We start from the raw sequence: 15,647 nt of genomic DNA on the forward strand, positions 1-15,647 counted from the left end.
AGCAGGCACAGGTGTTTTTAAAGCTGCTGGACAGTTTTGACGTGAGCCGGTGCTGACAGCCATTGCTTTCCACAGCACTCCTCACAGGTGTGTCTTGAGGCTGCTGGAATTCTGCCTGAACCACCTCCTCCTGGTTTGAGTTTTGTCCACATGTATGGGCCAGGACTTCTGCTGCCTCATTCAAATGAGAGAGCTTTCCTGGTGGAGGATGGACTCCTAAAGGCAAAGCCAGGATATGACCCAGAAGGTTATGCCATATTAAGGCTGGAAATGCACAAGTGTATTAAGTAATGTTATAAAGAAGCTTTATAAAGAACATTGGGGCTGGGCGCAGTGGCTCAAAGTGCCTGTAATCCCAGCACTTTGAGAGGCTGAGGCGGGCGGATCACCTGAGTTTGGGAGTTTGAGACCAGCCTGACCAACATGGGTAAAACCCCGTCTCTACTGAAAATATAAAAATTAGCCAGGCATGGTGGCGCATACCTGTAATCCCAGCTACTTGGGAGGCCAAGGCAGGAGAATTGCTCGAACCTGGGAGGGGGAGGTTGCTGTGAACCCAGATCGCACCATTGAACTTCAGCCTGGGCAATAAGAGTGAAGCTCTATCTCAAAAAAAAAAAAAAAAAAAAAAAAAAAAAAAAAAAAAAAAGCTTGTGGCTGGGTGCAGTGGCTCATGCCTGTAATCCCAGCACTTTGGGAGGCTGAGACAGGCAGATCACCTGAGGTCAGGAGTTTGAGACCAGCCTGGCCAACATGGCGAAACCCCATCTCTACCAAAAATATAAAAAATTAGCCGGGCGTGGGAATGCACACCTGTAATCCCAGCTACTCGGGAGGCTGAGGCAGGAGAATCACTTGAACCTAGGAGGTGGAGGTTGCAGTGAGGTGAGATCGTGCCACTGCACTCCAGTCTGGGCCACAAGAGCAAAACTCCGTCTCAAAAAATGGTGATGAGTAATACATTTTCTCGTAATAGACTTATAGTTGGGAGAGATGAGTGTGAGGCAGTGATGTCATCTGAAAGGGAAGCGAGCTTGCAAGAGTTAGTGGACAGTGTCCTGATGATCACAGATGACTTGTCTAGGAGGGAAGAGGCAGGAATGCCCAGGGCACCAGTGTGCCCAAAGACAGCCCACCAGGCTGAGATTTTAGAAGGACATGGGCGAGAGATGGGAGGTGGGCTCATCAGGGCAGTCGCCAGAGCAGTGGGGACCTCTTGAAGGCATCAGGAAATTATTAAAAGGGTGTTTTGTGCTCGATTAAAATTAATTTGGGTTTGCCTTTGTAAGGTCATATTGGGTTGGTCTTTTATGGGACCGTGAGACCAGGACATCAGTGATCTGACACTGCTGAGGAGATCAGTAATAAATAGACCAGTTAGGTGGATTTGTAACTGGTATAATAGCTGTATTTATAAAATTATGATTAGTAAAATCTCAACATAGAAGGAACGTCTGTAATGGAATTCACCATTGACTTCAATATTTTAGCATTGACTTGAATGAAAATAGGGAAGGCATGCCATGTTGATCATATGTACAAGTTGTAGGTAGAGGAGGCCTTCCTTCCTTCCTTCCTTCCTTCCTTCCTTCCTTCCTTCCTTCCTTCCTTCCTTCCTTCCTTCCTTCCTTTCTTCCCTCCCTCCCTCCCTCCCTCCCTCCCCCCTCTCTCTTTCTAAATTAAGGTATAATTCACATACTATAAAATTCACGTGCCCATTTTTTAAATCCTGATGCTGAAACTGATCTCCATCTGAGTAGAGAGCATCTGGCTGTGAGTTGGGCTGAGCTCATGCATGGGCTGTCACCTTTCCATATTCCCACCTCACGCTCCCTTTCTGCACACTCCTGGACTCCTTGCAGCTAAGCCAGGACTCACTTCGTGGTACAGCCTTCTTTCTCTCCCTTTGGTTTTCTTTCTGCAGGCAGCCTGCTGGACTTTGGTAAGATCTCAGGTTTTGAATTTCAGTTTCAGGGCATGGAAAGATTCCTCTTCATTTTCAGGCCCCAGTCTCATCTCTTCCTGACCCAACTGTGGATTTTTGGATGTGGGCATTCTAAGTCATGTTTGTGATCATTGCAGAGAGGAGGAGCAGAGTTGGTCGGGTGGCCTGAAATTCAGCAGTCCTGGGTCCCAGGAAAACTTGACTCATATCCTTCATGTCAGTGACAGAAAACTGGAAGAAATAGTGAATGCCTTGGGTGACAGAATGAGGATCCAAAGGCTCTTGACAGGATAAAAGTAAAGGGCCAGATTGCATAAGTTTACCCTTTTTATGGATAAGCATGAAGTCCTATATTTGGGTCCCAGACTGTACTGCACCTGTACAGCATGGAAAGACAGAACCTACTGAGAAGAACTTGGAAGTTTAGATGGAAGGTTTATTAGGATTTGACTGTGTCACAGTTGTTAAAAAGGTTAATCCTGCCTGAAGCTCCAGTAAGTGTGGAAATGAGAGTAAACTGGGATTCTTCCCAATAAAGAGAAACCATAGTTTTGCCCAAGATAGATACTGTTTCCTGGAGAAGACAAGGCTTGGGAGAATATGTGAGTCCCTTTGGACACTGGAAAGAAAGACTGTGTGAATCATGAATCAACCTAGCGGGGCCTGCCTTGGATTCTGCACAAGGAACAGTGCCCATGGTCATGGGAGGCACGTGCCCTGGGGCCTTGCTGCAGGGAGTGGCAGCCTCTGCCTGGGCAGGTTGGAGGGGAAGGTCAGTCACTAAACGGTCAGGTGGATTCCTTGATCCAGGTGAGGCACAGAGCTCTGCAGTCCTTACAAGGAGATTTGCCGGGGCACTGGGTGGCTAAGGACGGAGCTCTCCTCTGCTCCCCTAGAGGCTCACATGTCCTTTGGAGTTTTCTACTGAAACTTGTATAGGCCTCTGTGTTTAGATTACTGGAGAGCCCAGTTTCTCATAGGTAGCTAATCAAAGGCCACTGATAAGCCTGGATGTACTTCCTGCTTCTAACTCGGGAAGCCTCCTTCAAGTATGTGCTGCGGGCTCGGCTCTGTGGAGAATGCAGATGATAATGAGTAGTGTGAAAAGCAGGGTTAGCTTTTAGGGGCAGTGTGATTGAGGAGAACAGACCAGCTGTCAAACTGAGAGACTGGGACTGGATGGGAGAAAGGAGGTGTTGTGCCAGCAAGTGCTTAGTGAAGAGAAATGTTTGCTGAGGGTTAATCCTGCAGGCAGGAGAAAGGATTGGATTCTCGAACTCCCCCAAAAAAGTTACAGTCCCCACCAACTCTGTCTCCAGACCAGCACCCTGAATATTTTACTCAGACTTTAGCTGCTCCACCAGATGCAGAGACGATTTTCTGTAAATCCTTTTAACTGTGATTACCGCTAAAGTGGTGCTTAAGTTCAGGCTGACGTAACAGCAATACCAGAGGCTGTGGGGCTTAAACAGTGTGTGTTTATTTCTCACAGCGCTGGAGGCTGGAAGTCCCAGACCAAGGTGCCGTCAGCTCTGGTGTCTGATGAGGCTCTGTCCGTGGTTCGTAGGCGCCATCTTGTTCTATCCTCACATGGTGAGGAGCGGAGCAAGCAGCAAGCCCTCTTCATGACTCTTCTTACAGAGACCCCAACCCTGTCACAAGGGCTTCAGCTTGGTGACCAGATCACCTTCCGAAAGCCCCACCTTTTAACACCATCCCATTGCAGGGTAGCCTTTCAGCAACCATCTGGGGGAGACACTTTCCATCCATAGCAACAACACATGGAAAAGTTTACAAACTGACATTTGGCTTTTTTCTTTTTTACGTAGAAAGATTCTGTGACTTCACTAACACTGAACATTCCTTGACCTAGTATGTTATCCTTTCCTACTTTTGAGGTTTATGTAACCCAAAGGCTAAGAATTAAATGTGTCCAGTGGCCATACCCTCTTTCCTCCTGTACAGGACTAAGCATAACACATGCTTCCGTCTTAGGCTCCAAAAACTCCCACAGTGGCCACCTGTTGTTTGCATTTGTTTGTTGCTCTGACACATGTCTAAATCGTGGCCCATAGACTCTCAGACATACATTTCCTTTTACATGAGGAATCCCAGGGACTGCAGGTCCTATCATTGACTAGGGGAGAAAAGCCAGACACCCTGATTTTATCTGTATAATATACCTAGTTACCTGTCAGCAGCTGCTCAGAGTGGACTACCCATTCTCTGACCTCAGCAGAAATCTACCTTTGTATCCAGGGGTACAGTAAGGAATACTTGGCTAACAGCAGTAAGTCAAGTCCAGGGGCCCATGTCTGCTGCTATACGTGATCTTTTCATTCTTTTGAAGTATCGTGTATTTCAGAGTCTCAGGACTATAATTAGATATGCTGTGGAGCGAATGTAGTTAAGAGTAATGTTTCTTCTTTTCCATGGCAAGTCTGAGAATTTATACATCTGGCACACAGAGAAGAATGAGATGAAAAAGCCCTTGCTATTTTCTCCATTCTGATCTGTTCTGCAAAGGTGTAGTCTTGTGACGTCCTTGGGAGCAGCGTTGCCATTCTGAGGCTGAGGGCACTAGGAGTATTTGACTTGATGCATCCATGATGGGTGTCTGCAGTGTGCTCGACTGCCTGGTAATGTTTACTACTTTAATTAAGCTCAGTGTTGCAGTGAATACCTCTTTGTAATTGCAGCTTTTTGGAACATCAGCAGGTGTGTGTGCTTAGGGCCCCAATTTACCAGCAGCTTCAAAAGGAAGAAAGCAGCAGAGAGAAAAGGGGTAACAGTGTCAGCACCTAGGTAATTGTGTGCTCCTTTGAGTAGCTGGGGCCTGCCAGCATCCACACTGGGAGCCGGGCCAGGGCCGCAGATGAGCCGCAAGAATGTGGAGAGTGAATGGGTCTTCAGCTCATGGAAGGAGCATAAAGCGTCCCTGTGTTTTGAGAGAAGAAAGTGATAATCAGTTGACAGCGTGTATTTGCTGCTGGTGTTCCAAATTTGGATTCTGAAAAGTGAGCTAGAGCACATAGATGTTGTATCTTGCCAACAAAGAGGAACTTGTAATCCGTTATACTCCAGATATTCTAGGACAGATATGTTCTCAGGCTGAGGGGTGTATGTGTGTTAATTCTGGACGAGGGCTCTACATATGTCTGAAAGCTGGTAGTCTGCTCTCTCCAGCATGGGAGATAGAATGCCATAGGGCTTAGGTTTCCAGGCAGCAAATGCTTCCTTGTAAGTGTAAAGCTGAAAGGGAAGCATTTTAGCAAATTTAGCTCACGAAAAACAATTCAGTCCCTAAATTTATTAGTATGTACCTGTTTTCCTCTTTCATATCAAGTGCATGGCTGTCAGTATTGGAGGGACCCAGGTATTAATACCTCGTAAGCTTTGGCTGTGCTTGGAGCTGGAGCAGCTGCCGTTATAGTTGGGGTAAAACCTCAGAAGGAGAGACACAGGAGCATCATGGTGGCAGAGGGTGGTGGATCTATGGGAGGCAACTAGCAGGAGCTCAGAGGATCACGGCCAGTTCCCCCTAAGCTGCGGGTGTCTGTCGTCTCTGTTCTGCATCTCCCTCTCCCCGCTCCCTCACCGTCAGCACCTGCAGAGGATGCTGTTCATGGCTAGGCAGTGAGCTGGGGTGTCTGATTTGAGAGGGTCTTCATGAGAGTTGTATCTCCTAGAATTTGATCACTTGAGGACAAAATATAGTAGAATTAGGAGTAAAAATGGCAATAGCCATTTGACTAAAGCCGGTTTCACCTAGACAGAAGACAAGGACTGAAAGACCTTAGCCCAGCACTGTTAACGGCAGAAAGTGACCTCACAGGGCGACCTGAGCCTGAAGGCCACCCAGAATCTCCCAAGAGGTTGAATGGGGCCAGTCCTGGACACACCAGAAACTTGAGCCTGTCCACTTTTAACTTGGGGCTTCCCTGGCAGCAGCTGTGAAGAGATGTGCCTTATGTCACAGCCTGGCACACATAGATTTTTGTGCATGTGTCTGGATGTCTGCTGAAAACAGCTAATGTTGCGGGAGCATCCACCATTCACTACAAATCGACACCATCCTTTCACCTAATATCGCATCTTACTTTATTATTTGTCTCTATGATTAATTGTATATGCTAATTGTAGAGCATTACTGACATCAAATGATACAGGCTTTTCTGGGAATCTTTCTGGTCAATATGCAGTTCCAAACTGAACAAAGAACCGTGCAAGCACTATTTTTTTTTAAATTATACTTTAAGTTCTAGGGTACATGTGCATAACGTGCAGGTTTGTTACATATGTATACTTGTGCCATGTTGCTGTGCTGCACCCATCAACTCGTCAGCACCCATCAACTCGTCATTTACATCAGGTATAACTCCCAATGCCATCCCTCCCCCCTCCCCCCTCCCCATAATAGGCCCCGGTGTGTGATGTTCCCCTTCCCGAGTCCAAGTGATCTCATTGTTCAGTTCCCACCTATGAGTGAGAACATGCAGTGTTTGGTTTTCTGTTCTTGCGATAGTTTGCTGAGAATGATGGTTTCCAGCTGCATCCACGTCCCTACAAAGGACACAAACTCATCCTTTTTTATGGCTGCATAGTATTCCATGGTGTATATGTGCCACATTTTCTTAATCCAGTCTGTCACTGATGGACATTTGGGTTGATTCCAAGTCTTTGCTATTGTGAATAGTGCCACAATAAACATACGTGTGCATGTGTCTTTATAGCAGCATGATTTATAATCCTTTGGGTATATACCCAGTAATGGGATGGCTGGGTCATATGGTACTTCAAGTTCTAGATCCTTGAGGAATCGCCATACTGTTTTCCATAATGGTTGAACTAGTTTACAATCCCACCAACAGTGTAAAAGTGTTCTTATTTCTCCACATCCTCTCCAGCACCTGTTGTTTCCTGACTTTTTAATGATTGCCATTCTAACTGGTGTGAGATGGTATCTCATTGTGGTTTTGATTTGCATTTCTCTGATGGCCAGTGATGATGAGCATTTTTTCATGTGTCTGTTGGCTGTATGAATGTCCTCTTTTGAGAAATGTCCATTCATATCCTTTGCCCACTTTTTGATGGGGTTGTTTGTTTTTTCTTATAAATTTGTTTGAGTTCTTTGTAGGTTCTGGATATTAGCCCTTTGTCTGATGAGTAGATTGCAGAAATTTTCTCCCATTCTGTAGGTTGCCTGTTCACTCAGATGGTAGTTTCTTTTGCTGTGCAGAAGCTCTTTAGTTTAATTAGGTCCCATTTGTCTATTTTGGCTTTTGTTGCCATTGCTTGTGGTGTTTTAGACATGAAGTCCTTGCCCATGCCTATGTGCTGAATGATATTACCTAGGTTTTCTTCTAGGGTTTTTATGGTATTAGGTCTAACATTTAAGTCTCTAATCCATCTTGAATTAATTTTCGTATAAGGAATAAGGAAAGGATCCAGTTTCAGCTTTCTACTTATGGCTAGCCAATTATCCCAGCACCATTTATTAAATAGGGAATCCTTTCCCCATTTCTTGTTTCTCAGGTTTATCAAAGGTCAGATGGCTGTAGATGTGTGGTATTATTTCGGAGGACTCTGTTCTATTCCATTGGTCTATATCTCTGTTTTGGTACCAGTACCATGCTGTTTTGGTTACTGTAGCCTTGTAGTATAGTTTGAAGACAGGTAGCGTAATGCCTCCAGCTTTGTTCTTTTGACTTAGGATTGTCTTGGAGATGCGGGCTCTTTTTTGGTTCCATATGAACTTTAAGCAGTTTTTTCCAATTCAGTGAAGAAACTCATTGGTAGCTTAATGGGGATGGCATTGAATCTATAAATTACCTTGGACAGTATGGTCATTTTCACCATATTGATTCTTCCTATCCATGAGCATGGTGTGTTCTTCCATTTGTTTATGTCCTCTTTTATTTCACTGAGCAGTGGTTTGTAGTTCTCCTTGAAGAGGTCCTTTACATCCCTTGTAAGTTGGATTCCTAGGTATTTCATTCTCTTTGAAGCAATTGTGAATGGAAGTTCATTCATGATTTGGCTCTCTGTTTGTCTGTTACTGGTGTATAAGAATGCTTGTGATTTTTGCACATTAATTTTGTATCCTGAGACTTTGCTGAAGTTGCTTATCAGCTTAAGGAGATTTTGGGCTGAGACAATGGGGTTTTCTAAATATACGGTCATGTCATCTGCAAACAGGGACAATTTGACTTCTTCTTTTCCTAACTGAATATGCTTTATTTCTTTCTCTTGCCTGATTGCCCTAGCCAGAACTTCCAACACTATGTTGAATAGGAGTGGTGAGAGAGGGCATCCCTGTCTTGTGCCAGTTTTCAAAGGGAATTTTTCCAGTTTTCGCCCATTCAGTATGATATTGGCTGTGGGTGTGTCATAAATAGCTCTTAATATTTTGAGATACGTTCCATCAATACCGAATTTATTGAGACTTTTTAGCATGAAGGGCTGTTGAATTTTGTCAAAGGCCTTTTCTGCATCTATTGAGATACTCATGTGGTTCTTGTCTTTGGTTCTGTTTATAGGCTGGATTATGTTTATTGATTTGCGTATGTTGAACCAGCCTTACATCCCAGGGATGAAGCCCACTTGATCATGGTGGATAAGCTTTTTGATGTGCTGCTGGATCCAGTTTGCCAGTATTTTATTGAGGATTTTTGCATTGATGTTCATCAGGGATATTGGTCTAAAATTCTCTTTTTTTGTTGTGTCTCTGCCAGGCTTTGGTATCAGGATGATGTTGGCCTCATAAAATGAGTTAGGGAGGATTCTCTCTTTTTCTATTGACTGGAATAGTTTCAGAAGGAATGGTACCAGCTCCTCCTTGTACCTCTGGTAGAATTCAGCTGTGAATCCTATCTGGTCCTGGACTTTTTTTGGTTGGTAGGCTATTAATTATTGCCTCAATTTCAGAGCCTGCTATTGGTCTATTCAGGGATTCAGCTTCTTCCTGGTTCAGTCTTGGGAGAGTGTAAGTGTCCAGGAAATTATCCATTTCTTCTAGATTTTCTAGTTTATTTGCATAGAGGTGTTTATAGTATTCTCTGATGGTAGTTTGTATTTCTGTGGGGTCGGTGGTGATATCACCTGTGTCATTTTTTATTGTGTCTATTTGATTCTTCTCTCTTTTCCTCTTTATTAGTCTTGCTAGCGGTCTATCAATTTTGTTGATCTTTTCAAAAAACCAACTCCTGGATTCATTGATTTTTTTGGAGGGTTTCTTGTGTCTCTATCTCCTTTAGTTCTGCTCTGATCTTAGTTATTTCTTGCCTTCTGCTAGCTTTTGAATGTGTTTGCTCTTGCTTCTCTAGTTCTTTTAATTGTGATGTTAGAGTGTCAATATTAGATCTTTCCAGCTTTCTCTTGTGGGCATTTAGTGCTATAAATTTCCCTCTACACACTGCTTTAAATGTGTCCTAGAGATTCTGGTATGTTGTATCTTTGTTCTCATTGGTTTCAAAGAACATCTTTATTTCTGCCTTCATTTCGTTGTGTACCCAGTAGTCATTCAGGAGCAGGTTATTCAGTTTCCATGTAGTTGAGCGGTTTTGATTGAGTTTCTTAGTCCTGAGTTCTAGTTTGATTGCACTGTGGTCTGAGAGACAGTTTGTTATAATTTCTGTTCTTTTACAATTGCTGAGGAGTGCTTTACTTCCAAGTATGTGGTCAATTTTGGAATAAGTGTGATGTGGTGCTGAGAAGAATGTATATTCTGTTGATTTGGGGTGGAGAGTTCTGTAGATGTCTATTAGGTCTGCTTGCTGCAGAGATGAGTTCAATTCCTGGATATCCTTGTTAACTTTCTGTCTCGTTGATCTGTCTAATGTTGACAGTGGAGTGTTGAAGTCTCCCATTATTATTGTATGGGAGTCTAAGTCTCTTTGTAAGTCTCTAAGGACTTGCTTTATGAATCTTGGTGCTCCTGTATTGGGTGCATATATATTTAGGATAGTTAGCTCTTCCTGTTGAATTGATCCCTTTACCATTATGTAATGGCCTTCTTTGTCTCTTTTGATCTTTGTTGGTTTAAAGTCTGTTTTATCAGAGACTAGTATCGCAACCCCTGCTTTTTTTTGTTCTCCATTTGCTTGGTAGATCTTCCTCCATCCCTTTATTTTGAGCCTATGTATGTCTCTGCATGTGAGATGGGTCTCCTGAATACAGCAGACTGATGGGTCTTGACTCTTTATCCATTTTGCCAGTCCGTGTCTTTTAATTGGAGCATTTAGTCCATTTACATTTAAGGTTAATATTGTTATGTGTGAACTTGATCCTGCTATTATGATATTAACTGGTTATTTTGCTCGTTAGTTGATGCAGTTTCTTCCTAGCCTCGATGGTCTTTACATTTTGGCATGTTTTTGCAATGGCTGGTACCGGTTGTTCCTTTCCATGTTTAGTGCTTCCTTCAGGGTCTCTTGTAAGGCAGGCCTGGTGGTGACAGAATCTCTAAGCATTTGCTTATCTGTAAAGGATTTTGTTTCTCCTTCACTTATGAAACTTAGTTTGGCTGGATATGAAATTCTGGGTTTAAAATTCTTTTCTTCAAGAATGTTGAATATTGGCCCCCACTCTCTTCTGGCTTGTAGAGTTTCTGCCGAGAGATCTGCTGTTAGTCTGTTGGGCTTCCCTTTGTGGGTAACCCGACCTTTCTCTCTGGCTGCCCTTAAGATTTTTTCCTTCATTTCAGCTTTGGTGAATCTGGCAATTATGTGTCTTGGAGTTGCTCTTCTCGAGGAGTATCTTTGTGGCGTTCTCTGTATTTCCTGGATTTGAATGTTGGCCTGCCCTACTAGGTTGGGGAAGTTCTCCTGGATGATATCCTGAAGAGTGTTTTCCAACTTGGTTCCATTTTCCCCCTCACTTTCAGGCACCCCAGTCAGACGTAGATTTGGTCTTTTTACATAATCCCATACTTCTTGCAGGCTTTGTTCATTTTTCTTCTTTTTTCTTTAGATTTCTCTTCTCCCTTCATTTCATTCATTTGATCCTCAATCGCTGATACTCTTTCTTCCAGTTGATCAAGTCGGTTACTGAAGCTTGTGCATTTGTCACGTATTTCTCGTGTCATGGTTTTCATCTCTGTCCGTTCGTTTATGGCCTTCTCTGGCGTGGGACCCTCCCGGCCAGGTGTGGGATATAATCTCCTGGTGTGCCCGTTTGCTTAAAGCGCAGTATTGGGGTGGGAGTTACCCAATTTTCCAGGTGTTGTGTGTCTCAGTTCCCCTGGCTAGGAAAAGGGATTCCCTTCCCCCTTGCGCTTCCCAGGTGAGGCGATGCCTTGCCCTGCTTCAGCTCTCGCTGGTCGGGCTGCAACAGCTGACCAGCACTGATTGTCCGCCACTCCCCAGTGAGATGAACCCAGTACCTCAGTTGATAATGCAGAAATCACCTGTCTTCTGTGTCGCTCGCGCTGGGAGCTGGAGACTGGAGCTGTTCCTATTCGGCCATCTTGCTCTGCCTGTGCAAACACTATTAAAGAGTGGTTGCTGAGTTCCTGTCTCTAGGTCCTGTGTCAGGGACCTCCTGACATTTGCCCAAGGGTCTGTTTTTTTCACATTGTCTCTGTTACCATGGTCTTTGAAATTTCTTTGGCAGGGCCAAAGAAGAATAGGAAAATCAAGTGGGGATAGAGAAGGTGACCCTTTGGTCATGAAAGGCTCCATGTTACCAGAGAGGCAGCATCTGTGCAAAATGCTTTCCTGAAGTGCTAGCCAAGTCCACTCTTGGCTTCTGCAGACAGTGGCCTGGGCTGGAGGTGCAACATCCCTAATGTCTTGCTTCTAAGCTAATTTCATACATGGCACTAGTAATACTTTACCTCGTATGTGGATGTTTTGAAAATTAACGAAACGTTTGTGAAGCACTTAACCTGGTGTAAGGTAAGAAGTGCTCGTAACCTGTAAGCTGTGTTCTCCTTGACTCTGTGGCTGTGTAGTAAATCACTATAAACGTAGCAGACTGAAACAGCATACCCTTATTACTGCACAGCTCTGTAGATCTCAAGTCTGGGAAAGCTCATTTGGGTTCTGGGATCAGGGTCACTTCATGAGGCTGAGATTAAGCAGTGGGCTGGACTGTGTTCTCACCTGGAGCTTGGAGTCCTCCTCCAAATTGATTTGGGTTGTTGGCAGAATTCGGTTTCTTGTGGTTGTAGGACTGAGGTCCTGCTGGGATTGCTCTTTGTGCCTGCAGACCACGCTCAGTGCTGGTCACATGGTCCTCTCATGTGGCTGCTATTAATACTATTTCAAAGCCAGCAGGAGAATCTCCAGTCTGCAAGGGCAGAGCCTTAGATAACACACCATCTTGATGAATGTTCTGTGATCGTGGGAGGGGTCATCCGATATTCACAGGGTCCTGCCCACTGGAGAGGAGGGGATTATGCAGGGTGTGTTTTCTGAGGGGTGCAATTCTCAGGGCCATGGTTGCGTTCTGCCTTCCACACTCCCAAACTCACCATGAACCTCACCAGAGTGCTGAGGACGCCTGTCTTTGCACACTCATGAGAGGAAACAGTCCCACCTCTTCTAGTTTACTGTTAATTGTCTGAACTCCATCCACCCTAAAAACAAGAAGTCCTTCATCTCCCTCGACTGCTCCCTTCTCTTCCACACACATAGGCACACACACATTGATCAACCGAGACCAGTGAGATTGTAGGGGAAGGCCTGGGGGAACTGCAGAAGGTACCGTCTGTGCAGGGCTCTGGCTTGCAGAGCTCCCATACTCATCTCCAGCATGCAGCTGTGGACCAGGGGCACTAGGATGGAGTGGCCAGCATTCCCCCGTCCCGAGTGCTGAGACCCTGTGCCAGCTTCCTTCATTGGCAGACTGGATTCCTGCGTGCTCTCTGTTCAGACATCATGTCCTCCCTGAGCATCCTGCTGCCTTGTGCTCTCAACCTGCCAGTGCCGGCTCCATTTTTCACCACAGAAGAACTTATTACCATCTAACACAGTTTATGTTTTCTTGTTTACTATTTTCTCTCCCTTCTAGAGAGAAAGCTCCTCCCCAGAAGGATTTTCCTCTGGGTTTTCCCTGCTCCATCCTCAGGAAAGCACAGAACAGGCTCCTAGTAGCCCTTGGTGGCTGCTTGTTGGATGCATGAAGTGTCAGGAGTGCAAGTGGCATGATCGTGGCTCACTGCAACCTCTGCCTCCCAGGTTCAAGCAGTTCTCCTGCCTCAGCTCCCCGAGCAGCTGGGACTACAGGTGCACACACTATGTCCAGCTAATTTTTGTATTTTTAGTCGAGGCAGGGTTTCACCATGTTGGCCAGGCTGGTCTCAAACTCCTGACCTCAGGTGATCCACCCGCCTTGGCCTCCCAAAGTGCTGAGATGACAGGTGTGAGCCACTGCACCCGGCCAGGACCAGCAGCATTCTTGAGCACTCATTTAGGTAACTCTCAGTGGGAGCCACTGGGAGCATCTTGTGGAAATCACAACACTTTGGGTACCGGGTAGCAATTCACGTTCATGGGCCAGGGGAAGACTGGACATGAATGCTGCCATGTTGTCTGTGGAATGGCGTGGGGGTGGAGTGGGGAGGGAGTGTCTCTCAGACCAGTTTGTCCTTGAAACGATAGAGGATTTAGCGCCGTTGGGTGCAGGGTGTTTACAGAGAGGCAGCACTACATCCAGGAGCCTTGGGCCTACTGCGTGCACAACCAGGGAAGAGCAGCTTAGGAGCTTGGTTCTGCTGAGTTCCAGGCTGTCGTTATCTCACTTCGCATCTTAACTAGTTTTCTACACATACTTCTCCACATAAAACAAACCTATTTGTACTGCAGTAATCTACACATTCAGTGCCCAAGACCTTGGACTGAATTGTGTATCTCTCCCAGCTACTTTTTGTTTAAAGGAAAAAAAAACTGGCAGGAACCTAGATCACAATTAGGTAAAGGTTTAATATTATAGGGAAGTGGTCCTCACCACATCCCTGCCAATCCATTGCCGCTGGGCTCGAAACGCTCCAGTGAAAACGTCTCTGTAAAACGGAAGGTTTGCACTTTCATGGCATCTTCTCTCTTCAAGGAGGACTTGGGGTTGGGGAAGGGCAGGGAAGTCGAGGGCACGGAGTGCCTCACCCAAGATCTGCGCAAGGGTCCATGCTCAGGCAGCAATCTGGGAACAGCTTCTGAGAACAGCCCCGAGAGCTATGCCCTGCCAGGGGCCCGGAAACCTCAGACACATTGGGGGATGAGGGGAGGGAGGCAGCATGAGCAGTAATAGAACCATCAGCACTTTATGTGGTGATAAAGGCCTTAAAACTTAAATCAGTGCTGTGCAGGGCCCCTACGGTTCCATCTGCTTTGCTGATGGAGAAACTGAGGCTCGCCAGAAGTCCCACAGCTAGTAAGTGGCAGGACCAGGACCACACCTGCAATTTATCTAACTCCACAACCTCTGCTTTTAGCCTCAGTGGGTGTGGTGGGATATTTCCATCTTTTCCCCATAGTCAGGGACTGAAGACAGCAGAGATGAGCACCACATGGGTGCTGGGCTCCTGCGGAGCCTCCCCTCCCAGCAGCATTCCTGGTAGGCTTAATGCCCGTCTTTGGTTGTGCCACCACCCAGAAGGAATCCATTGGGATTTGGCACACAGGATGCTTGGTAAATGCAGGGCTTTACATCACACTGACTGTGCCCACCTCAGCACCTTGCTTTGGGCCACGGGCTGATGTCAGTCTGTTCTGCTGGTTGTGTGAAATGCAGTGGAGGCAGTTCTGTCCTTTTTGCTCTTAATGATTTGTTCCTTCAAGAATGATTACATTGAAGCCCAGCCTGGGCCACACGGCTGGTCCGGTGGCTGCTTCCAACTCAGTGCTGACTAGCCTGTGCCTCTCTCCACAGATGCCGCTCCTACGAGGACTGCTGTGGCTCCAGGTGCTGTGTGCGGGCCCTCTCCATACAGAGGCTATGGTACTTCTGGTAGGTCACAACTCCTCCTTGCTCCCTCTTTGCTCCCCACCCCGAGGGCTCTGCCTGCCTGTCAGTATTGTCACAGCCTTGGGTGCGACACCTTCGCTTGGGTGGTGGCCTCAAGGACACCCTTGGTCAGGAAAATGGGTATGTTTGGGTTGGCTTCATAACCGGCAATTGCACACACGGAGTTTGTGGGAAGTCTGTTTTCGTTTCCAAGGATTTGGGGGTGGGAAGAAGAGCTCTGCTCCTGGGAAGGTGGCTGGACAACAGCCTCATCCTTCAGCAGTTCCTTGGCCAGTTTCTGAAATGGAGCCAAGGCTGGTTGTCTTGAAGGATCAGAGAATCGCCCAACTGAGACTGGCGGGCAATCAAGTTTTCGTTGCCCTGACGCTTCCCCATCCATCTTGTGTTGGCTGACTCTTCACTTTCAAGATAGGCAGCGTGCATCCGTGTGCCTCCTCCAGCTCCTCTGGGGCGCATAGGGAGCAGTCCAAAGTCTGCTCCTTCAGCAGGAACTGAAGCGATGCCTGCAGCATCCTGGAAGGGTGGGAACGCACTCCATCGGGGGAGCCTCCTGTGGGCGGGAACCTCGGGATGCCTGCTGGAGTGCCCTAAGCATCTGTTGGACTCGAGATGACAGGTATTGCTTCAGATGCCAGGGTGGCAGAGCACATGTGGGAAAGGATTTATTAACCAAAGCAGCATTTCTTGCACCCACCTGCTCCTCTTCTCCCATGCAGTGGTGATGCCCTTCAGTAAA

The 15,647-nt window shown here is 46.1% G+C and overlaps 1 protein-coding gene across 2 annotated transcripts in view; it reads left to right on the top strand.

Moving 5' to 3' along the window:
* VOPP1 (VOPP1 WW domain binding protein) overlaps window positions 1–15,647 on the top strand; it is a 104,263-nt gene that overhangs the window by 64,447 nt on the left and 24,169 nt on the right. For both annotated transcript variants that reach the window (XM_015133438.3, XM_077996718.1), the window contains exon 3: window positions 14,816–14,893. In XM_015133438.3, the coding sequence (XP_014988924.1) occupies window positions 14,816–14,893 (78 nt within the window). The remainder of the gene's footprint in view (window positions 1–14,815; window positions 14,894–15,647) is intronic.

Source organism: Macaca mulatta, chromosome 3 (assembly GCF_049350105.2).
Source record: "Macaca mulatta isolate MMU2019108-1 chromosome 3, T2T-MMU8v2.0, whole genome shotgun sequence".
NCBI lineage: Eukaryota > Metazoa > Chordata > Mammalia > Primates > Cercopithecidae > Macaca > Macaca mulatta.